The sequence below is a fragment of the Pan troglodytes genome, chromosome 16 (assembly GCF_028858775.2).
Source record: "Pan troglodytes isolate AG18354 chromosome 16, NHGRI_mPanTro3-v2.0_pri, whole genome shotgun sequence".
Lineage (NCBI taxonomy): Eukaryota > Metazoa > Chordata > Mammalia > Primates > Hominidae > Pan > Pan troglodytes.
In genome coordinates, this window is record NC_072414.2 from 93,718,151 (window position 1) to 93,742,121 (window position 23,971).

The window sequence follows — 23,971 nt, forward strand, 5'->3', positions numbered from 1 at the left end:
TCTCTGTGATTATGCGAATGATTCTCATCCTTTGTCATGTGATAAATAGGCAAGAAAAATTGACACATGAAGATAGAAAAACATAGGTGATTATATTTTTCTCTCAATTTTCTTTTCAAAAGAGATGAGTATAAACTGATCCTCTTCCATAACAAGGGAAGCATATTTCTTAAGAATTTGTCAAGTTTGCAAGATGGAAGAGTCTCATAGACACTTTATTAGAAATGAAAGACATGGAGACCAAAAGACCCAAAGCTTAGTAAATAATTTCCAATGCAACGTCATTTAAAAATGTGATGTGAAAAGTTTAAAAATAAAATAATACATAAACCACCAGGAGCTTGATTTAGTTTTACTGGTCTCTTATATGATTTAGAATTACAGTGTTTGTATTACTTATGTCTTTGAACTGTAGGTAGAATGAAGAAGGATTTAGAGAATGCTTATAAATAAAATTTTTTTTAGGAATCACTGTGAGAAAACATTCTAAGTGTAAATAAAAGGTATTGAGTTTGTTGAATCTTGGAAACAGAAAGGTGCTAACTTTGTTGCATTTATGTATATAAAAGTTAATTTGACTGGGCACATGGTTATAAAACTTTATTTGATCCTCACAATTTACCTTGTAAAGTTAGTATCATTAATTGCAATTTGGTAGACTGAGACTCAGAAATTTAAACAACTTGCCCAATACCAACTTGTAAGTAGCTGAAAAATTATATAAATCTTTGTTTCTGAAGCCCATATTCTTTCCAACATGCTAGGTTGCTTCTCTAAATAAAACTGAAATTACAATAAAATGTGATAAATCTTTGTATAGAGGTTTGAACAAAATGCTTCCCACTGTACCAAAATGCTCTTTGTAGTTTAAGCTTTTTAGATCATGTGCTACTAGGGCAGTGATTCTCCAATTATCTTCTCAAATTATTTTAGTTACATATTTTTTCCCGCAGTGCTTCTTGGACTTCTACTTTGGTAGAATACAAAATCAAACACTTGGATTTTGCTGTAATGTTAAATTATTAGAGACATTTCTAAACACTCTGAATTTCAGTATCTAACATAATACAAACCCGTAACAGTTTGTGGACCTACTCTTCTCTGTAGACCACTTTTTTGTTGCTTCAGAGAATCCCAATGTGAATAAGTACTAATCCCTGCCTTTCAGACATGTCAACTTGGTGAGTTAGACTTGTACGCAGTTTACTACAACATAAGGGATAGTAAAATGAGTACCTGTGATATAAAGCAAGACCTCACAGCTATGGTAAACATTTCTTAAACCTTGAAATACTTTCCAGATGTGGGGAGTGAGGAACGTTTTTGCCAGAATATGGCTGTGGTCTTGGAAATGGATGTAATAGTTGAGAAAACGTAAATAGTTCTGTGTGACTAGAGCCAGGCTATATTAGTCTTGAAGCAAAAATTAAAAGAATTTGGGGTCAAATTCCTGTTACCCATGTTGACCAGTCTTGTATTTCACGAGGAACATCACGGCCACTACTCTGGGAGAAGCAGAGGGATATTAAAGCAGAGAAGGTTTTCTCCTTCACACTTGGTTGTCACACCGTGTTAACACAATTTCAGAACCTATCAGGATATTAGATTCTTCTCTCAACTCTCTGCAAGTTTTATTAAAGTGTAGTTAACAAATAAAAATTATATATATGGTGAACAATGTGATACTTTGATACATGTATATGTATGAAATAAATCAAGCTAATTAACATATTCATCTCCTACACTTATTTCTTTGTGGTAAAAACATTGAAGATCTATTCTCCTAGAAATTTTAAGTATGAAGTACATTTTTATCAACTGTAGTTACCACGCTTCACAAGAAGCCTCCAGAATTTATTTGTCTTGTTTAACTGAAACACGGTACTGGTGCGTAACATGTCATTCTCTACCCGCTTCATCAACCCTTGTCAGCTGCTAATTCTAATCTCTAGTTCTATGAGTTTGACTTATGTAGATTCCACATATAAGTGAGATTTTACAGTATTTGTAATTCTGTGTCTGTCTTACTTCAATTAGCATAATGTCCTCCAGGTTCATCCATGTTGTTGCAAATGACAGAATTTCCCTTTTTTTTTGGTAAGGCGGAAGAGTATTCGATTGTATAGGTACACACACACACACACAAACACACATTTTCTCCATCCACTTATGTGTCAACGAACACTGCATCTTAGCTATTTTGAATAATGCTGTGATGAACATAGGCGTACAGATGTTTCCTTGAGGTATGTATTTCAATTCCTCTGAATATACACCTAGAATAAGATTTCTAGATTATATGGCAGTTCTTTTTTTTTGGAAACTCCATAGTTTGTTTCATAATGGCTAAACAAATTACATTCCCAACAACAGTGTACAAGAGTTCCTTCACTTCACAGCCTTGTCAAGACTTGTTACCTGTTGTCTTTTTGGTAATAGCTATTCTGACAGGCCTGAGATAAGGTCTCATTGTCATTTTAATCTATATCCTTAATGATTAGTGATAAGATTTTTATATACCTGTTGGTCATTAGGTTAGTTTTAACGCTAAAGTGGAAATAGACTTTTATAACTTTGACTTCTTTCCTTCTCGTTCATTAATATGATTATAATTTACATTTTTGGCTGTTGTTCTCTAGCTATCACTGCTAACAAAGCCAATGGTTGGGGCAAATCACTCCATGGTGTCAGAGTTTGTGTTCCTTGGACTCACCAATTCCTGGGAGATCCGACTTCTCCTCCTTGTGTTCTCCTCCATGTTTTACATGGCCAGTATGATGGGAAACTCTCTCATTTTGCTCACTGTGACTTCTGACCCTCACTTGCACTCCCCCATGTATTTTCTGTTAGCCAACCTCTCCTTCATTGACCTGGGTGTTTCCTCTGTCACTTCTCCCAAGATGATTTATGACCTGTTCAGAAAGCACGAAGTCATCTCCTTTGGAGGCTGCATCGCTCAAATCTTCTTCATCCACGTCATTGGCGGTGTGGAGATGGTGCTGCTCATAGCCATGGCCTTTGACAGATATGTGGCCATATGTAAGCCCCTCCAGTACCTGACCATTATGAGCCCAAGAATGTGCATGTTCTTCTTAGTGGCTGCCTGGATGACCGGCCTTATCCACTCTGTAGTTCAATTGGTTTTTGTAGTAAACTTGCCCTTCTGTGGTCCTAATGTATTGGACAGCTTTTACTGTGACCTTCCTCGGCTCATCAAACTTGCCTGCACAGAGAGCTACCGACTGGAGTTCATGGTTACAGCCAACAGTGGATTCATCTCTCTGGGCTCCTTCTTCATACTGATCATTTCCTATGTGGTCATCATTCTCACTGTTCTGAAACACTCTTCAGCTGGTTTATCCAAGGCTCTGTCCATCCTTTCAGCTCACGTCAGTGTGGTAGTTTTGTTCTTTGGTCCTTTGATTTTCGTCTGTACGTGGCCATCTCCCTCCACACACCTGGATAAGTTTCTGGCCATCTTTGATGCAGTTCTCACTCCTGTTTTAAATCCTATCATCTACACATTCAGGAATCGAGAAATGAAGGTGGCAATGAGAAAAGTATGCCGACAACTAGTAAATCACAGGAAGATCTCCTAAGTCATGGCTTGTTTTGTGAGTGTCTTCATTAACTATTGAAGTTTATTGCTGAAGCTTCTCTTTGTCCTACCTTAATTTGATCATCCACATGGATATTGGGTCTATTTTGTTTGTCATTTAGGAGGGAGGGAAATTTGCTTCTGAAAAGAGAAAAGAGTTACGTATAAATTATTTAGAAACCAAATATTATACTTTTGAGCTTAATTCCTAAGGGTAATTATTAGAAATATGTAAGACGGAAGGCTATCTGAAGGCCTTCTGAAAAGGGAGAAATATCTCCTTCATCCACTGTAATTCAGTATGACCTTGAATTGACTATATCTGCAAAGACAAACATTTGCAAAGAAGGGCACATTGACAGTACTCAGTGTTAGAACTTTAACATGTCTATTTGGTGAACACAAATCAAACCACAACAGTAGTATAGGTAGTACAGATACATGCGAATAGAAATGATTAGAATATAGTTACCTATGTATCAGAGTAAAGCTATTTTTAAAACAAAGTTAGTAGAAGTAACTTTTGCTCTTTCATAGGCAATCAACTATGTTTTTTAAAACAATGGAGCATGTAAAGTCAGCAAAAAGCACAAAAAGTGATTCCTATGTACTACAGAATTTTTATCTACTGGCAAGGACGTTTACAAAGAAGGCAAAGAATAACATTTACTGTTTTTTTTTTTTTAAAGAAGAAAGAATACATTTGTTATGTCAAACAGAGCGAAAGCCAAATTCTAGTCTTGCTTTAATGTAATATTTGGCAATAAAGCATTCTTGAGATTAAAAAAAATAGATCCATGAAAGCTGCGCTGTGAAAAACTTTGCCAAAATTTTAACATATATCATTGCTTCTATTCAGCAGCATTATTTGTAGTTACATATATGTAACAAAACAGAATTTACTTCCTCACACTTCTACAGCTTTCTGTATCCTTTGGCTTTTGTCTTTTCCTATTGTTCTTCACATATTGAAATAACTAGACATTTTATCTTAGAATGAATCTACCCCTTTGTCCCTCTTGATAAACAAAACCAGATCCTATTACATTGCATAGCCTGTCGTATTTTTTGGTTATTATTACTTCTAGTTTCAATCACTCATAGTAATTATGACTTTAACCAAAGAAACTGACTTTTATTTCATAGAGAGTATTTGCTAAAGAAAACTAAAACCTGATAATATTTAATGTGGTAAAAACATTAATTGGTTTTTGAGGAACCATATATTGAGGAATTATTATAATAGTAGAAAAGAGACCTTGGTAAAAGTTTGGGCTCAGTTCCTAGTACAACAAAAACAAGTGGGAATTTATGGCTATGGAGCAGGTTGTAGTTTCTGTGGGTGGAAAATTTTAAAAAGTGACATCAAAGGTAGGGAGAATTCTTGCTAAACTGACCTAATAGGATTCTGGCTGCAGGGAGGCAAGAACATATCAAGGATGGAGAGGAGGAATTAGATCAGATATCAAGGTGTAACCAGATATCAAGGCTGGAAGTTTCTCTCTAAACTGTCTTAGCAGAATTCTTGCTAAAACTGGGCTATGCAGGTTCAGTAGAGAAGCGGGCCAAGGTTGAGGCTTATTCGGGAAGTGGGATAAGAAGAGTCTGACTAAATTTTGGTCAAGGGGAGAGTCTTTGTCAACTCAAAGATGGAAAATTGAGTATTGTCTGACATATATAATTATTTTAGTAACCAGTAAAGCTCATGAGCACTCAAAATATAACCATTTACCACCACAGTTATTCTATTTACATCTTCTTAAAGGAAGTAAATGTTTTTCTTAAAGTAGGAAAAAAGAAAACATTTACTAAGATGATTTGAACACTCTATAAAGGTATGAATAAAGTGACACAAACGCATCACACACACACACACACACACACACACACACAACATTCTCCATGACCACTGCCCCTTAGCATTAGAAACAGTAGTGGCTTCCTGCTGTAGCTAGTCCTGGATACTTAACCATTCCTTGCTGGTTTTCTTTAATATCGCTTGCACTGTTGGAAATTAAATTTCCTCGTTTACTCCATTTGAATATTGTACTTTTTCTTGGTGTGACCCTGATATAAGTATTTGCGCACAGAAAAGCCCCAGGAAAGAGCACCTCAAAATGATTTCTGGGATTAGCTGGCTCACATATTTAAGGAGTACCTGTATAACTTCCTTATCTCAGGAGTACTGGACTTTGATCACACAGGGGTTCTTCTACAAGTTCATGGAAAGTGCTTATTATGAAAAAAACTATGCATGGGTTTCAAACTCTTTTTGCACCAAAATAAACTCATACTAACTTGTGATAACATGTCTAAAAGGAATCTAGTTTGAGGCACTAGGAAGGACAGGACATCAGTTTGAAAAGAGCTCATATCAGAGCAACATGATTTCTTCTAAAATTGAAGCAAGAACAAACATCAAATTTATGGTGAAGCTTGGGCAGAAAAGTGGTGAAATCATTGATGCTTTACAGAAAGTTTGTGGAGACAATTCCCCAAAGAAATTATCAGTTTAAAATTGTATAACTCATTTTAAAAAGGGATAAGACTATGTTCTATGTTGAAGATAAAGCTTGCAACAGCAGGGCATTCACATAAATTTTTGAGGAAAAAAATTAATCTTGTTTACACCCCAATTGAAGAGGACCACTGATTAACAGCACAAACAATAGCCAACTCCATATACATTTCAATTGGTTTAGCTTACACAATTCTTAATGAAAAAGGTGAGCAAACTTTTTACTCGACAGGTGCCAAAACTGTTGCATCTAGATCAACAGCAGAGAAGAGCAGAGCTTTCTGTGGAAATTTAAAAAAAGTGGGAACAATATCCTCAAACATTTCTTTGAAGAATTGTAATAGGACATGAAGCATGGCTTTACCAGTATGATCCTGAAAACAAAGCACAATCAAAGCAATGGCTACCAAGAAGTGGAAGTGGTCCAGTCAAAGCAAAAGTGGGCCAGTTAGAGCAAAGATAATGACCACAGTTTCTTTGGGGATTCTCAAGGAATTTTGCTTTTTGACTTTCTAAAGGGCCAAAGAACAATAACATTTGCTTATTATGAGAGTGTTTTGAGAAAGTTAGCCAAAGCTTTAGCAGAAAAACATCCAGGAAAGCTTTACCAGAGAGTTCTTCTCCACCAAAGCAAAGCTCCTCCTGCTTATTCCTCTCATCAAACAAGGGCAATTTTGTGAGAGTTTTGATGGGAAATCATTAGGCATCTACACTGAAGTCCTGATTTGGCTTCTTCTGACTTCTTTTTGTTTCCTAATCTTAAAAAAAATCCCTAAATGAGACTTCTTGTTCATTTAATAGTGTAAAAATCTGCATTGACATGGTTCAATTTCTTAGGACCCTCAGTTCTGTAGAGATGGACTAAATGGCTGATATCATTGCTCACAAAAGTGTCTTGAACTTGATGGAGCTTATGGTGAGAAATAAAAGTTTATATTTATATTTCTATCTTTTAATTCCATTTTTTCCACAAACTTTTGGAAGTCCTCCTTGTATGTAGAATAAAGATAGACTTATTATTCAAGTTTTCACTTGTGTTTGTATAGAATGAAATGCAGGTCAAGGCAAGGCACTATAATCTCCATTACAAATAAATGTCACAGCCACTTGATCTCCCAATGCCTTACCCTTTCTGCTGGTGGAGCTACTCTTTCATCCAAGTCTGAATAAATCAGCCTTTCCTTGCATTAAAAAAAACTTATTTTTGATTGGCTTTATCTGGACCAGTTGCCCATAGGACTACAACAAGAATTAGGTCCCACTACAACTTATATAGAGAAGTACAAAGCCTGCTCTGAAAAATATAGTTTAAAAGAGTTATAGGATTTTCTAAATATTTGCTGGGGTCTGAGGAAAAGACATATGAGTGAAGTCAATGGTTAGGCTGAAAAAGACTAATGAGACAAAAATCAGACAGAAATCAATATGGTATATCACCTGAGATTTAGGCATTAATAATTGATTTGAGCACCTGGATAAGTGCTAACAGCCTGCTAGGTTGGTTAATGCAATCCTGTACTCAGTGAAGATGTTCCAGTATAAATGTCCATCAAAGGTCATCCATTTTGGAGGAGGCACTTAAATGTCATATGGATTAGAAATCATCCAGCAAACTTGAGGCATGTGATTAAAGTTATCAGCTTAAAATAGACTAGTATAACTTTATGATAAACACAAAGCAGAACCTATAGTTGATTTGCAAAAGATAAAGAGAAAGGAGGGGCTGGGTGTGGTGGCTCACGCCTGCAATCCCAGCACTTTGGGAGGCCGAGGCGGGGGGATCACGAGGTCAGGAGATCGAGACCATCCTGACTAACACGGAGAAACCCCGTCTCTACTAAAAAAATACAAAAAATTAGCTGGGCATGGTGGCAGGTGCCTGTAGTCCCACCTACTCGGGAGGCTGAGGCAGGAGAATGGCGTGAACCTGGGAGGCGGAGCTTGCAGTGAGCAGAGATCGTGCCAATGCACTCCAGCCTGGGCAACAGAGCCAGACTCCATCTAAAAAAAAAAAAAAAAAAAAAAGGAATCAAAACATACCACTACAGAAAAGCATCAGATCACAAAGGAAGGCAGCAAGGGACAAATAAAGGAACAAAGGCTCCACAAACAGCCATAAAACCATTAAGTAATTGTAAATAGTAAATTCTTATTTATTGGTAATTACTTTAGATGTAAATAGTCAAAGTTTGGCAATAAAAAGAATGACTAATAAATCAATTCAGTAAAGTTGCATGTATAAAATCAAAATACAAAAATCGGTAGCATTTCTATACACTAACAGCAGATTCAATGCAATCTCTGTCAACATTCCCATGGCATTTTAAACAGAAATTTAAAATTCTCAATTTTGTATGGAACCACAAAAGACCCCAAATAGCCAAAGCAATCTTAAGAAAGAAAAATAAAGTTGGAGGCATCACACTACCTGATTTCAAATTATAGTGCAAAGTTATATTAATCAAAACTGTATGGTATTGACATGAAAACAGACATATAGACCAATGGAATAGAATAGAAATCCAAGAGATAAACCCAAGCATATACGATTATCTAATTTTTAACATGGACACTAAGAAGACCCAATGGGGAAATGAAAGTCTTTTCAATAGATGGCACAGGAAAACTGGAACTCTACATGCAAAATAATTAAATTGGACTCTTATCTTTATACTTTTTCAACATAGCTAAACCAGAACTATGATTCCCAGAATTCCCTTCCATGTATGTTTTCATGTTAGGGTTTACCACAAGAAAAGTTTGTGTAAGATTTGGAAGGTGGAAGTGAAGCAGTCGTTACTTTTGATGTGAAGTTGGTGTAGAGAAGGTACTGCTGCAGCTCACACATACTGTCACTGGTATGGTGGCTCACCTTGCTGATGTCTCTCCCTTAGATCCTCTGAGTCCTGAACCAGGTGCAAGTACATCAGAGTTGGAAGCACTCAAGGAGACACAGTTCTAATTTGTCCTTGGCCTCCTCTACTTTGTGTCCATTTTCCCTTCCATAGTACTGGCTCTACTGGCTTTAGGCCCAGCATGAGATTCAATGGAAACAGACATACATAGATTGCTTAATGGCTTCCACAATTGCATAAGGTCTAATGCCTATAAGAAATTTCTTACTCTATATCAGTTATAGTGGTTCTACTTCTCTGATCAACCCCTGAGTGATACACTCTCAACAGATCACAACAACCCAATCATTTATGGGCTTATAGAATACCTTATTGATCACCATGATATTGACACAATATTGCATCTGACCAGGTATATTTTACAGCAAATGAATATATTTGACAGCAAATGATATATTTTACAGCAAATGAAGTGTAATAATAAGCTTACACACATGGAACTCACTAGTCTACTGACATGTGCCATCACTTACAAGCATCTGATTTGATAAATTGGTGGAATGGCCTGCTTCTGCTACGGTGTAGTTACAATGCCAGTTGGGAACCACATTTTGTGATGATGAGCTGCTCTCCTACAGGACGCAGGAGAAGCCTATGATGAGCTACTAAAGCAGGCTGTACTACTGGTCACAGCTCCTGTTGCTCATGCTCTTCTGCAGCCTTGGCTTTTATTTGTGATTCTTGAAACCCCTCCCTCATTAGACTCCCATAGCCCTAGGGATTATAAGAGCTCACTACCCTTGCCAGCCCTGGGTTCCTTTCCATTTCTTCCTGGTTCTTATAACCCTGCCCAAATTCTTGTATATAATTCCTTCCATCGATTATTTTCAATCACGCATTTTAGTGTGATATATTTTCTTATCTTGACCTTGATTATTTTCTACAATATCTGTAAAACTGAGAAAGAAAGTAGAGCAATATGGATTTACAGAAGTAAATGCACGTAATTGTCAAGCATAAAAGGGTCTGGAAGAATACATACTACATGATAGTTACTCTAGAGAGGAGGGCAGGAGCCTTGGATTAAGGGTCATTAAAAGGTCTTTGTCTTTATTTGTGATGGTCTAGTTTTTAAAATGAGAACAAATTCATGTACTCTGTATGCAATTACAAATTATTAAAAATTTAAAGTATCAGTTGAAGATCTTTGCTGATATCAAGTCGTTCTGTGATACTTTAAACTGGATTTCAAATTTTCAGAGTATCATTTGCTTATAATTAAATTAAGATTTAATGAACTCTAATATATTAGATATATATTTTTCCAACTAAAACAAAACAGATAATTACATTGTTTGAAATTTCCATTTCAGACTACTCTGGGGGTTAAGGATAATGTACCCCTGAGCCGCCTGATTATAGGCCTGTTCTATAAAACATATTCTTTTGGACTTTATGGGCATTGGCAAGGGAGTCTGTGGGCCATAGATATGAATGACTTTCGGAGAAATGTTAAAGTGGTTTGCTTTTTCCTGGCTTTGCTGCTCTGAAGAGAGTCTGTCTTGGGAGGCAGTTTCAACCTAGAAGTTAGTCTTAAGAATTCAGTTATTTGCCTGTATTTCAAACTAATTTTTAACTTCTTAGCTCTGAAATTCATGATCATTGAGCCATTCTACCCTTATTTATGTTCCCTTTTAGTCATTGCCTATAATTCTATTTTGAAACTATTTTTTCTCTTTTTTTTTACATTTTTGATTTGGTCTAATTTTATTCTTTAGATTTTAGTTTTGTTCAGTTAAACCAATATTTATAGAGTTCCTAATATGTGCCAGAAAATGTAAAAGGCATTATAGAGACAGAGAAAAATAAGGCACATCCTGGCTAGCTTCCATTCTGCAGGACACAGAGAAATAGTTTCAATGTCACCAGGTAAGTACAGTGATAGAGTTATGCATAAGATGGTATGGGAGTACAAAGAGGAGCAGAGGGTGCAGCAGTGGTTTTCAGCAACAGTTGTACATCAGAATTACCTGAGACACTTTTAAAAAATAATGAGACTCTTGGCCGACCTCCCAGAGAGTTTGATTCAATTGGTTTGGTTGGATACATTATTACTATTATTATTTTACAATTAAGACTCTATTTTCCTTTCTAGTTTTCTTCTGTGTTTTTTTTAAATGTAAAGCATTAATTTTTTAAATTTTTAATTTTTTTAAATTATAGATACATAATTGAACATATTTGTGGGGTTCATGTGGTATTGCGATATAAGCATACAATGTGTAATGATCAAATCAGAGTAGCCAATACATCTCCTTAAATATTTATCATTTCTTTGTGGTAGGAACATTCTAATTCCACTCTTCTAGTTATTTTGAAATTTATAACAAATTATTAATTATAGCACCCTATTGTGCTACCAAAACTAGATCTTAATCCTCCATGTAACCGTATTTTTGTACTCATTAACCATCCTCACTTTCTCTCCTGCATACCACTACCATTCTCAGCCTACAGTAATCATCATTCCACTCTCTAGCTCCATGAGATCTACAATTTTAGCTTCCATCGATGAATGAGAACCTGTGATCTTTGTCTTTTTGCACCTGGCTTATTTCACTTAATGTCCTCCAGGTCCATCCATGTTGTTTCAAAGGACAGGATTTTACTTTTTTGTGGCCAAATAATATTCCATTGTGTATATGTAACACATTTTCTTTATTTATCCATTGATGGGCACTTAGGTTGATTCTGCATCCTGGCTATTGTGAATAGTGCTGCAATAAACATCAGAGTGCAGACCATCTTCAATATGTGGCTTTCTTTTCTTTTAAATATACACCCGGCAGTGGGACTGCTGGATCATATAGTAATTTTACTTTCAGGTTTTTGAGAAGCCTCTATATTGTTATCCATAGTGATTGTATTAATTTACATTCCCTCCAACAGTGTATGAGGGTTCCCCTTTCTCCATATCCTCACCAGCATCCATTATTGCCTGTCTTTTGGATAGGAGCCATTTTAACTGGGGTGAGAGTACGTCTCATTGTAGTTTTATTTTACATTTCCCTGATAATTAGTAACGTTGAGCATTTTTCATATACTTGTTTCCCATTTGTGTCTTCTGAGAAATGTCTATTGAAATCCTTTACCCATTTTTTAATCAGTTTTTTTTTTGCTATTGAATTATTTGAGCTCCCTACATATTCTGGTTATTAATCACTTGTCAGATGGGTAGTTTGCAAATATTTTCTCTGATTCTGTGGATTGTCTCTGCACTTTGTTGACTTTTTCCTGTACTGTGCAGAAGTTTTAGCCGTTTTTTAATTGAATTATTAGATTTAGTTTTTTTTTCCTATTGTTTTTGAGCTCTTTATATGTTCTGGTTATTAATCTCTCATCAGATGGGTAGTTTGCAAGTATTTTCTCCCATTCTGTGAGTTGTCTCTTTGTTGACTCTTTCCTTCACTGTGCAGAAGCTTTTTAGCTTGATATGTTCCCATTTGTCCATTTTTGCTTTGGTTGTCTGTGCTTTTGAGGTCTAGCTCAAGATATCTTTGCCTACTTCAATGTCCTGGAGAGCTTACCCAATGTTTTTTTTTTTTTTTTCAGCAGTTTCATAGTTTGAGGTCTTAGATTTAAGTTTTTAGTTCATTTTGATTTGATTTTTGTATGTGGTGAGAGATAGGGGTTTACACTCATTTTTCTGCATATGAATATCCAATTATCGCAGCACCACTTATTGAAGAAACTGTCCTTTTCCCAATGTATGTTCTTGGCACCTTTGTCAAAAATGAGTTCACTGTAGATGTATAGACTTATTTTTGGGTTCTCTATTCTGTTCCACTGGTCTATGTGTCTGTTTTTATGCCAGTACTGTACAGTTTGGTTTACTATAGCTCTGTAGTATAATTTGAAGTCAGGTAATGTGATTCCTCCAGTTTTGTTCTTTTTGCTTAGGATAACTTTGACTTTTCTGGGTCTTTTATAGTTCCATGTACATTTTAAGATTTTTGTTCCTATTTCTGTGAAGAATGTCATTGATATTTTGACCTGGATTGCACTGAATCTGTAGATTGCTTTTGGTAGTATAAACATTTTAACAATATTAATTCTTCCAATTGCTAGTATTTTTAAAGGATTTTTCATCAATATTCATCAGCAATATTGGGCTCTAGTTTCCTCTTCTTGCTGTGTCTTTCTCTGGCTTTGGTATCAGGGTAATACTGGCCTTGTAGAAGGAGTTTGGAAGTATTCCCTCTTTCTCCATTTTTTAAATTTATTATTTTTTTTATTATACTTTAAGTTCTAGGGTACATGTGCACAATGTGCAGGTTTGTTACATATGTATACATGTGCCATGTTGGTGTGCTGCACCCATCAACTCGTCATTTACATTAGGTATATCTCCTAATGCTATCCCTCCCCCTCCCCTGACCCCACGACAGGCCCCAGAGTGTGATGTTCCTCTTCCTGTGTCCAAGTGTTCTCATTGTTCAATTCCGACCTATGAGTGAGAACATGCAGTGTCTGGTTTTTTGCCTTGCAACAGTTTGTAGTTTGAGTAGGATTGGTATTAGTTATTCTTTAAATGTTTGGTAGAATTTGGAAATGAAGCCATTGGGTCCCAGGCTTTTTTAGTCCATTTAAATTTAATGTTATTATTGATAAGTAAGGATTTACCGCTGCCCTTTTAAAATTTGTGTTCTGGTTGTTTTGTTGCCTTCCTTCCATCCTTGCATCCTTTCTTCTTTCCATCTTCCTTTTGGTGAAGGTCATTTTCTCTGGTGGTATGATTTAATTTATTGCTTTTTATTTTTTATGTATCTGTTGTATGTTTTTTGATTTGAGATTTCCATCAGACAGTAAACCCTATCTTATAATAATCCATTATTTTTAGTTGATAACAACTTAAAACTGCTTGTATAAACAAACACACAAACTAACATGCAGAAAGAAAACTAATAAAAGCTCTGAACTTCCTCCTCCCAGCTTTTAACGTTTTGTTGTTGCTATTTATATCTCTCTCTCTCTTTAAAGTAAATACAGGGTTTTGCCATGTTGGCCAGGTTGGACTTGAACTCCTGACCTCAAGTGATCCATCTGCTTTGACCCCTGAAAGTGCTGGGATTACAGGTGTGAGCCACGGCACCTGGCCTGTTTCTATTTATTTCTTATTGTACAGTCTATGTCTTGAAGAGTTGTTGTAGTTGTTATTTTTGATTGGTTCATCTTTTAGTTTTCCTACTTAAGAGTAGTTTACACACTACATAGTGTTATAATATTCTGTGTTTCAGAAATATTTTAAATAATTTTAAAGTAATACTATTATCGGTGAATTTTGTACCTTCAGAGGATTTTTTCTTGCTTATTAACATCCTTTTCTTTCTGATTGAGTGCTCCCTTTGTCATTTCTTGTGGGACAGGTCTCAGCTTTTGTTTGTCTGGGAAAGCCTTTATTTCTCCTTCATGTTTGAAGGATAATTTCACCAGATGCACTATTCTAGGGTACAAGTTTTTCTTTCAGCACTTTAAATATGTCATGCCACTTTCTCCTGGCCTGTAAGGTCTCCACTGAAAAGTCTGTTGCCAAACATATTGGATCTCCATTGTTTATTTTCTCATTTCTCTTGCTGCTTTTAGGATCCTTTCTTTATCCTTTACCTCTGGGAGTTTGCTTATTAAATGCCTTGAAGTAGTCAGACCTGAAGCTAGTACAGCACTGGGTCTCACTCAAGGTCTGCTGTACCCACTCCCTGGCTATGGCCCATGTTCTTTAAGGGTCCCAGGGCTCTTCAGTCAGCCTGTGGTGAATGAGGCCTGGGACTCACCCTTTAGGACAGTGGGCTCCCCTCTGGCCCAGAGTAAGTCCAGAAATGCCATCCCAGAGCCAAGGCCTGGAACTGAGGACCCCAAAAGTCCGCTTGGTGCTTTACCCGTCTGTGGCTGAGCTGATAGCTGAGGTGCAAGGCAAAGTCCCCTTTACTTTTTCCTGTACTTTTCTCAAGCAGAAGAATCTCTCTCCATAGCCACCACAGCTGGGAATGTGCCAGTTCACACCTGAAGCCAGCACATCTCTGAGTCTCACCCAAGGCCTGCAGCATACTACCTGGGTATGGCTGCTGCTGCTTCCGGGCTGAAGGGCTTTTTAATCAGTAGGTTATGGATCCTGCTTGGACTGGGTTCTTCCCTTCAAGGCTGTAGGTTCCTTTCTGGCCCAAGGTATGTCTAGAAATGTTGTTCGAGAGTTAGGGCCAGATGACGCTGACCGTTGCGTCCTATCCTAGGGCCAGATGACCCTGACCGTTGTGTGCTATCCTACTATGGCTGAGCTGGTATCTACGATACAAGACAAAAGTCCTCTTCACCCTTCTCTCCTCTCATCAAACATAAGGAAAAGGTCTCTTTTGGAGAGGTGCACTGTTCTGCCTGTGGTTGGGGAAGGGATAATGTAAGCACTCCCTCAGCTGCCCCAGCTGGTGTCTCAAAGCTCACATGCCCCCCACCTCCTCAGTCAGCTGGCTCTGAGCCCAGCTCAGGACTAGGACTTGCCTAGGAATTGCAGTCTTTGCGTCCTATACTGTCTTTCAAGTTTATATGGGGCCCCACAGCCCTCCAGCCCTGGGTGGTGAGGCTGGCTGGAACTCATCCTCCCACCGAAGGGATGGGTGATGTCTTCTGGCTAGTTAGTGCTGGTTGTTTTTTTTTTTTAATTTTATGTATATATATATATATATATATATATATATATATATATATATATAAAATACTTTAAGTTCTAGGGTACCTGTGCCATGCTGGTGTGCTGCACCCATTAACTCGTCATTTACATTAGGTATATCTCCTAATGCTATCCCTGCCCCCTCCCCCAACCCCACAACAGGCCCCGGTGTGTGATGTTCCCCTTCCTGTGTCCAAGTGTTCTCATGGTTCAGTTTTTAAACGCACCCTCCGTGGTGAGTGTCAGCTGAGTTCAGCTCTGTTCTGCTTTCTGTGGTGACAGGGCAGCACTGAGTTCCATGCAAAGCCTCACAGTTGCTGTGCTATATGCATTATCTCCACCACGCAGTGCTGTAGGTGGTCGGGGGAGCGGTGGCGTCACAACTCAAGACTGAATTCGATATTTCAAGAGGACAGAAAAGACATCTTCTATCCTCTTCAGTGCCTCTTTTAGTGATACTAAGTCAAAAACAGGCACTACGAGTGCTTACCTGATCTTTGGTTCCTATGAAGCTACTCCTTTTGTGTAGATAGTTGTCAGACTTGGTGTTCTTGTGTGTGTGTGTGTGTGTGTGTGTGTGTGTGTGTGGTGTGTGTGGCGGGGGTGGTGATCGGTGGAGGCTTCTATTCAGCCATTCTGCCCCTCCCCCTCTTCCTAATTTTAAACCACCAATGAGCAAGTTGGACTTAGCAGATAAAATCTCCAAGGGTGAGGGTCTTAAAATATCCAGTCTCAGTTTTGTTTCCTCTCCAGGACTCATTACAAGACTGTTCTTTTGGTGGTTCTTACCAAGCCAATCAGGTTCCAGGGACAATTCCCTTGGCCACATGAACAAAGCTGGCAAATCCAAGTTTCTGCAAAAGCAGCTAGTCAGTATTCTTCAGTGCTGTTAATTAACTACTTTTTGTGATTCTCTTAGCTTTTTATATAATAGAAGTGGCACAAGCAGAAGCTCAGTTACCTGTATTCTAATTACCTGAAGATCATGTGGTCTGGGAACAGGTAAGTGGAAAGATGGAAAGTCAAGATAACAGCAGGAAAAAAATTTAAATTGATTTATGAAATTTAGTTTCAGCAAAATAGTGTAGTGGCAGAATCTCTCTTTGCATTTATCAAATACGATTTTGGTGTGGTCAAGTAGGTTATAATGTAGGGAAGAAGGAACAGATCACATTAGGGCATACATAAGGGGCTACAGATCATGAAGAAAGGCAAATAACTGACTTTCACTTTTACCTGGTAGTAGAAATGTATCATGGGTATCCACAGTAAAAGGAAGGCTATGAAGGAGAGTTGGACTCAGCACAATGCAGTGTCTTTAGCAGAGGCAAGAGATTTGGGAGTTCAAATGGTGACTTAGAAAATGATTTATTATTTAAAAATCTTCTTAACCTGTTTGATAGGCTTGAAGGGAAATTAATAACCTATAGAAGTTAAAAGTGAAGACCACTTGCTCTATCTCTGTCTTTGCAGAAAAGTTTAAAAAGGAAGTCTGCTAGAGACTCATGTTCTGTGGCATTTCTTGGGACCAAATTAAATGAAATAAACAGAATTTGGAGAAGAATTGACTGGTAAACTGTCTTTCTGAGAGCCCACCTGCCCTTACCTGCATGCCTTACTACACACTTAATATCATTTTCAACTGTGAAGAAGAAAAACTGTTATAATAGTATTAATGGGGGAATAAATTATTCTGCTATGATAGTATGTTTGTTGGACATTTAGTTGTTTTTTTCTTCTTCCTCTCTAGTTTTCGCCATTACAATGTAAAATAGAGGTAGATACATTTCAGGTAAAATAACAAATTTTTGGAATCCAGGAATCCAGGGACATGAAAATTGACCGTAAGAGGAAAGATGAAAGGAAGGAGTAATTTAGTTTGATTACTTAATTCAAGCATGGTAATGATTTATATGAGAGGATATAAGGTCACCTGTATTTTTACTTTTAAAAAGAAACAGGCAAGTGAACATAGGCTTAAAACAAATAACCAGAAAGTTCAGCTGGGAGCAGGGAAGAAGTTTTGGGCTGTTGAAATGATAAAGCATAGGAATGGCCAAAAAAGAGAAATATTGAATTCTTAAGTAGTATGTCTTAGATAATTTAGAAATGCCACTTATGTGGACTGGACTGGACAGAAATTCTCCCTCAATGCTTTATTTCTATGGCTTTATTAGTAGGATACTAATTTTATCTATTTTCTTCAACTATAAATTTTAACATGGCTAAGAATTTCTTCTGGGAGACTGACCAAATTCATATAAATATGCAAAGCAAATGATGTTGTTTGGAGAGCAAATATTAAAAAGTTATGATTTGTAACTTTCATAGTCTTGAATTAATAAAAAAGAAAAAAAAAGCATGGTGGAGGAAAGTCCTGGAGAAGCAAAGATTGAAAGTTTACTGAGAGCAAAGAATGGCTCAGAGAGCACTGAACACCCTTCAGGGGGCAGTGGGATACCTTTCTCTAGCCTTGTGTATTCCACCAGGAGCAACTTTTGCCTTTGAGACTCTGAAGACACAAGTTAATGGCCCATTTCTAAAATTCATTTTTTCCTGTTTCCTTGTCCAATTTCTCCATCATTTGTATCACAGTCCGGCTCATTACATTTGGATAATATCAGATATTCTAAACTTGTGTTTTTTCTCTCCAAACTCCATTTGCTTAAATACCTGCTGCTGCTTCCAGAAGGAGATCAGAAAAAATAATCTACACAAAACTATGAAAGACTTGTTATTTCTTATTATCTGAACCCTTGGGACATTAGTACATACTTCTCAGATTTATTGCTTGTGCATCTAGAAAAATTCTGATTTTATCTATCAAATCGTGGGATACATTAGGTATATAGCCAAGTTTTTTTGTTTAAAGATGATGCATTCTTTCATTTTTTGTAAAGTGTTGTCATTATAGACTTCCGGTGTCCCTAGCAATAACTAGTCTGCATTGTTTAGAGACCTTTCTTCTTTTGAGTTGATTTAAGCTTCCCTTCTGACTGTCTATTCATCTATTCATCTTTCATCATCCTTCCTTCCCTCAATTCATCCATTCTCCCATCCAGCCACTCATCCACTTACTCGTTCACCGCCACACCAAACGCTGATTAGAGGCACACCATGTGACGGGAATGATGGTGAGGAATAAATTGATATAAAAACTGAATTTTACATAGAGAAGCTCATAGTTTAATGCAGGGGTTTTCTACTTTGGCGCCATTGACATTTGGGGCTGGTCAGTTTTTGCTGTGGGGTCTACCCTGTGCAGTGTAGGATATTTTGTAGTATCCCTGGTTTATACACACCAGATGCCAGTAGTATTCTTCCCCCCATTATCCCTCATTGGGGAAACTAAAAATGTTTTCAGACATTGCTAAATGTCCCCTGGGAGGTAAAATGCCCTGGATGAGAACCACTGGATTAATGAGAGAGACTAAAAGTGACATAATTTCTCTGTATTGTGGTATTTCCTACAATAAATATGCACATTGGAGATATATTCTGGATATATTATATCTGTACTCCCCACCTCTGATTGTTACTAACATACTTCTGTAAAGTAGTTCTTAGTTTAATCATGAAAGAAGAACTTATGTTTGAGGAAATTATTCATGGTTTAATTGTTTTGCTCTACAGCAACTTTAGTTATTCTACGTGATAGCTTTCATGTAAATTCATCTAAATAGCTAAACAAACTTTATCACTGTTTTTTCTTCCATGCAGTCTCTGTTGAAGTAACTTTCAGAGGATATTTAATAGAAATGCTCTTCATAAAAAGTTTTCATTAAATGCCAAATTATTGAAAATGTGCCACTGTATAGAACAGGATGAGAACTGGAATTTGTGATCAACTCAGTAAAATGAATTTTTTTTTTCTGTTTGCCTATATTTCTGTTTTTTAAAACATATATTTTATCACATTTAATTGAAGTCGATTACTTCTATATTAGTAGTGTTTTAAGCACAGACTTTTAATGGCATATGTCTCACACAAAAATGGTTGACAATAGTTAAATGATATTACATGAAATCTAACTGGATATGACATTATTATCCTGAACAGATTTTCCTGGCTAGAAGTAGAACCTCATCTTTCTATTAACCTAGTATTTTTCTGTTTATTTGCATCTTAGATGTTTTTTGCGCTGATGATTTCATCCTATCTTATAGAGAAGTCGATGTGTTAGCCCTTAAAAAAGTCCTGATAATGTGGAGCTTAAGTGACAAAAGAAAAGATTATTCTTGCTTTCTTGGTTTCAGAAACAGCCTTACTTAGGAAAACAAGTTCAAAGAGTTCAGTGTAATTGGTCTGAAAACCAAAACAGTTATTTAAAAGGAGAAATGGCCCATTTAAATTCTCATTTAGAGAATATGGCAGAGTAAATAGAGAATATTTTGTTTTTTTCACTTAAAAATTCCTACTTGGTTATAACAACATTTTCAGCCTATATAATTACTTGTGGTATTGAGTTTCATAGCTTTCTACTTGCTTTGAAAGAGATTATAGTTGACCTTCAGTATCTGTGGGGAATTTATTCCAGGACCCCCCCACCCCCCGCCCTTGGATAACAAAATCCTTGGATGCACAAGTTCCCTACATAAAATGGCACAGTGTTTACATATAACCTAAACATATTCTTCTTTATACTTTAATCTCTAGGTTACTTATAATATCTAATACAATGTAAATGCTATGCATGTAGTTGTTATACTGTATCGCTTTCTTATTTTTTAAATAAAAAAATTGTGGCTACATAGTAGGTACATATTTCTACTTTTTGTTATTTTTCATTTTACTTTATTTTTCCCAAATATTGTTGATCCGAAGCTGATTAAATCTGCAGATCCAGAACCTGTGGATATGAAGGAATTATGCCTTTTGTTTGCCTCAGACTCCCTTCTCAAAACTCCAAATGTTTCCTTATTCTAGAGTCCTTATTAGATTTGGTAACCAAATATATGTTTACCAGAACTGTTTGTGTTTTTACAGATTTGAGATCTCATGTATTTTCGTATGAAAACTCTCTAATAAGATGCAGTGTTTTATAGTCTCCAAAAGGTCAGGGTTATCTATAGCCTGAAAATTTCACCATGTATCATTTCAGTGTCTCCAGAATCTAGTACCTCTCATTGGCTCGACTTCTACCACCCTGATCTAAGCCAACATTATCTCTTGGATTTTTGCTAGTGATAAAAACGTGTTTCTAGCCAATCTCTCTGCTTCTATCCTTGAGACTCTGAAGCATGTTCACAATGCAACAGGCAGAGTAACCCTTTAACAATGTAAGCTATATTTTGTTGTTTCTCTGTTCAAAACCTAGTTGCTTGTTATCTCATTCAGAGTAATGATAAAAGTACTTACAATGGCTTATAAGGACCTACATGATCTGTGCACCTGTTACCTCTCAAACTTCATCTACTCTACCCTCCTTGCACACTCAGGTTCAGCCTTTTGGACCTCCTTGTAGTTCTTTGCAGATGTCAAGTGAGTTTACATTTCAGAGCTTTTGCTCTTGCTGTTATTTCTGCCTGAAGTACTCTTTCCCCAAACACCCTCATGACGTGTTCATTCATCTTCTTAGATTTCTGCTCAGTCAACTCATCAGCAAGAATGTTATTGTTAATCCTGTTTTATAATAGCACTCCCCTTAGTGCCCTATTCTTCTTCCTTGCTTAATTGTTATCCACAGTGAAATAATTGTCTGACACTGTGTATATCTTTATTTATTTATTTAATTGTCTGATTCTTTCTGTCAAAATGTAAATCTGTGAGGACAGGGACTTTTACCTATTTTGTTCTTGGCTATATTCCTAGTGCTTAGTTCCTGGCTCATAATACAAGAAATTATTAGGTAAGAACTACTTCAGCCTAATCATTTATTTACTCAAAAACCTTTTTTTTGTCACCTAGTATTTGCAACACATTGTATGGGCAAACTATTGAAATAAAAAATAAAAAAATAAAAAAAGGAGTGATGATTTATAACCTTGAGCAGTTTATAATTCTATAGGGGAATAGACATGTGACCAACAAGCATTTGGGTATATTGGTGGGTCCTAAGGAAGGTTTGATAAATGAGGTGCTATTTGATCTGGATATTAAAGAACAAATTATATTTTGAGAAGTGTAAAATAGGGAAAGAAAATTTGTGGCTTGAACAAAGAAATCTGAGTCACAAGATCTTAAAAGTCTATGTCACAGAATAGCCCTCTTTGTCTGTCTCGTATACATCATTAGTTATTACTCCTCCAGGGAGAGGGTGGTGAATATTGATTTTACTGATACAGCAATTTGACATCAAATGCACTTTCTTTGTGATTTCCACAGGTAAACACAGGTACCAATCTACCAGACTATTTCACCATCCCTTAAATTAGCAAGCTCATGTGGCAGCTTAGTTACTGTCACATGTAACTGCAGCAGTAGTGGCCAAAAGAATGTCATTTGTTTTTCATGAGGTGCTCAGGTAATATTTGACTTTCATGGTTATATACTTTTTCATAGAGGCTATTAAAGTAATACTATTAATTAGAAATTTCTCATTTTTTTTCTCTTTAGGTAACGTGAAAGTGAACCTATCAAATGAATAGGGACAACCAGTCTGTGGTGTCTGAATTCGTGTTTCTGGGACTCTCAAATTCTTGGGAGATTCAGATTTTTCTTTTTTGCTTTTCTTGTCTTTTCTATGTGTCCGGTGTGATGGCAAACTTCATTGTAGTGGTCACCGTAACCTCTCACCCTTACTTGCACTCCCCCTTGTATATTTTGCTGGCCAACCTCTCTGTCATTGATCTCACATTTTGCTCCATTGCGGCACCCAAGATGATTTGTGATATTTTCAGGAAACAGAAAGTCATTTCCTTTGGGGGCTGTGTAGCTCAGATCTTCTTTAGCCATGCTGTTGGGGGTACTGAGATGGTGCTGCTCATAGCCATGGCCTTTGACAGATATGTTGCCATATGTAAGCCCCTTCACTACCTGACCATCATGCATCCAAGAATGTGCATTTTGATTCTAGTGGCTTCCTGGGCCATTGGTCTCATTCACTCATTGGTCCAATTGGCTTTTGTAGTACACTTGCCCTTCTGTGGCCCTAATGTGTTGGACAGCTTTTACTGTGACATACCTCAGCTCATCAAACTTGCTTGCACAAATACCTACAAACTGCAGTTCATGGTTACTGCTAATAGTGGGTTCATTTCCTTGAGTGCTTTCTTCTTGCTCATCCTCTCTTACATCTTCATTCTGGCCACTCTTCAGAAACACTCCTCAGGAGGCCCATCCAAGGCTGTCTCTACTCTGTCAGCTCATATTACTGTTGTGGTTTTATTCTTTGGTCCACTGATTTCTTTCTATGTATAGCCCTCTCCTCCAACACATCTGAATAAATTTCTAGCCATATTTGATGCCATTTTCACTCCTTTTCTGAATCCAGTCATCTACACATTCAGGAACAGGGAAATGAAGATTGTGATAAGGAGAGTGTTCGGTCAATTTATGGGTTTTAGAAAAACTACTAAAGTGGCTTTATTAAAACACAGAATTTCCAAGTGACTATTGAAAGTCCACATTAGGCAGTCCTCATAACAATGAGAACACTTGGACACAGGAAGGGGAACATCACACACTGAGGCCTGTCATGGGGTGGGGGGAGGGATAGCATTAGGAGATATACCCAATGTTAAATGACGAGTTAATGGGTGCAGCACACCCACATGGCAAATGTGTACATATGTAACAAAGCTGCATGTTGTGCACATGTACCCTAGAACTTAAAGTATTTTTCATACATATATATATATATATATATATATGAAGAGACTTTATACTGTGCATCACTTTGAGTTCTCACAGACCTTCATTGCCCATATAGAGGGTCTATTTTGTTCCCACTGAAGAATGAATGACATTTGTCCTCAAAGAGAAAGAGACTTTATATGTAATGTATAGAAATCAAAGATTATATTCATTCTTATTTTTTAGTTCCCAAAGAATCATGTCATTAATAATATTCACATGGATTAAATAATGGTGTAAATAAGTTTGTTTCTCAGAATAACTGTATTGCTGTTTTCAAGCTGTCCTGCCCTCTAATTGGAATATTTGTTAACATCATGCTTTATTATCTGTGTACATCTCATATCTCCATTTTTATTTGTTCTGCCTTGTTATCTCAGTCTTTTGGTTATTTGTTCCGCCTTGTTATCTCAGTTTTTTGGTTATGAGTAAACAGTAGTAAACATCTTTAGGATTTGTGGTCATGTACACATTTTAATCCACA

General features: G+C 36.8%; 2 protein-coding genes across 2 annotated transcripts; both read left to right on the plus strand.

Moving 5' to 3' along the window:
* Positions 1-2,660: 2,660 nt before the first annotated feature.
* Positions 2,661-3,599, plus strand: LOC467784 (olfactory receptor 4F3/4F16/4F29-like). Its single transcript, XM_001144694.4, has one exon. The coding sequence runs from the start codon at positions 2,661-2,663 to the stop codon at positions 3,597-3,599; it is 939 nt and encodes a 312-aa protein (XP_001144694.4).
* Positions 3,600-22,389: 18,790 nt separating this feature from the next.
* Positions 22,390-23,052, plus strand: LOC100615336 (olfactory receptor 4F15-like). Its single transcript, XM_009429972.2, has one exon. The coding sequence runs from the start codon at positions 22,390-22,392 to the stop codon at positions 23,050-23,052; it is 663 nt and encodes a 220-aa protein (XP_009428247.2).
* Positions 23,053-23,971: the final 919 nt, after the last annotated feature.

Excerpts from the sequence above, each read along its gene's own strand:
- LOC467784 (XM_001144694.4), top strand. The coding sequence starts at position 2,661 with ATGGTTGGGGCAAATCACTCCATGGTGTCAGAGTTTGTGTTCCTTGGA.
- LOC100615336 (XM_009429972.2), top strand. The coding sequence starts at position 22,390 with ATGGCAAACTTCATTGTAGTGGTCACCGTAACCTCTCACCCTTACTTG.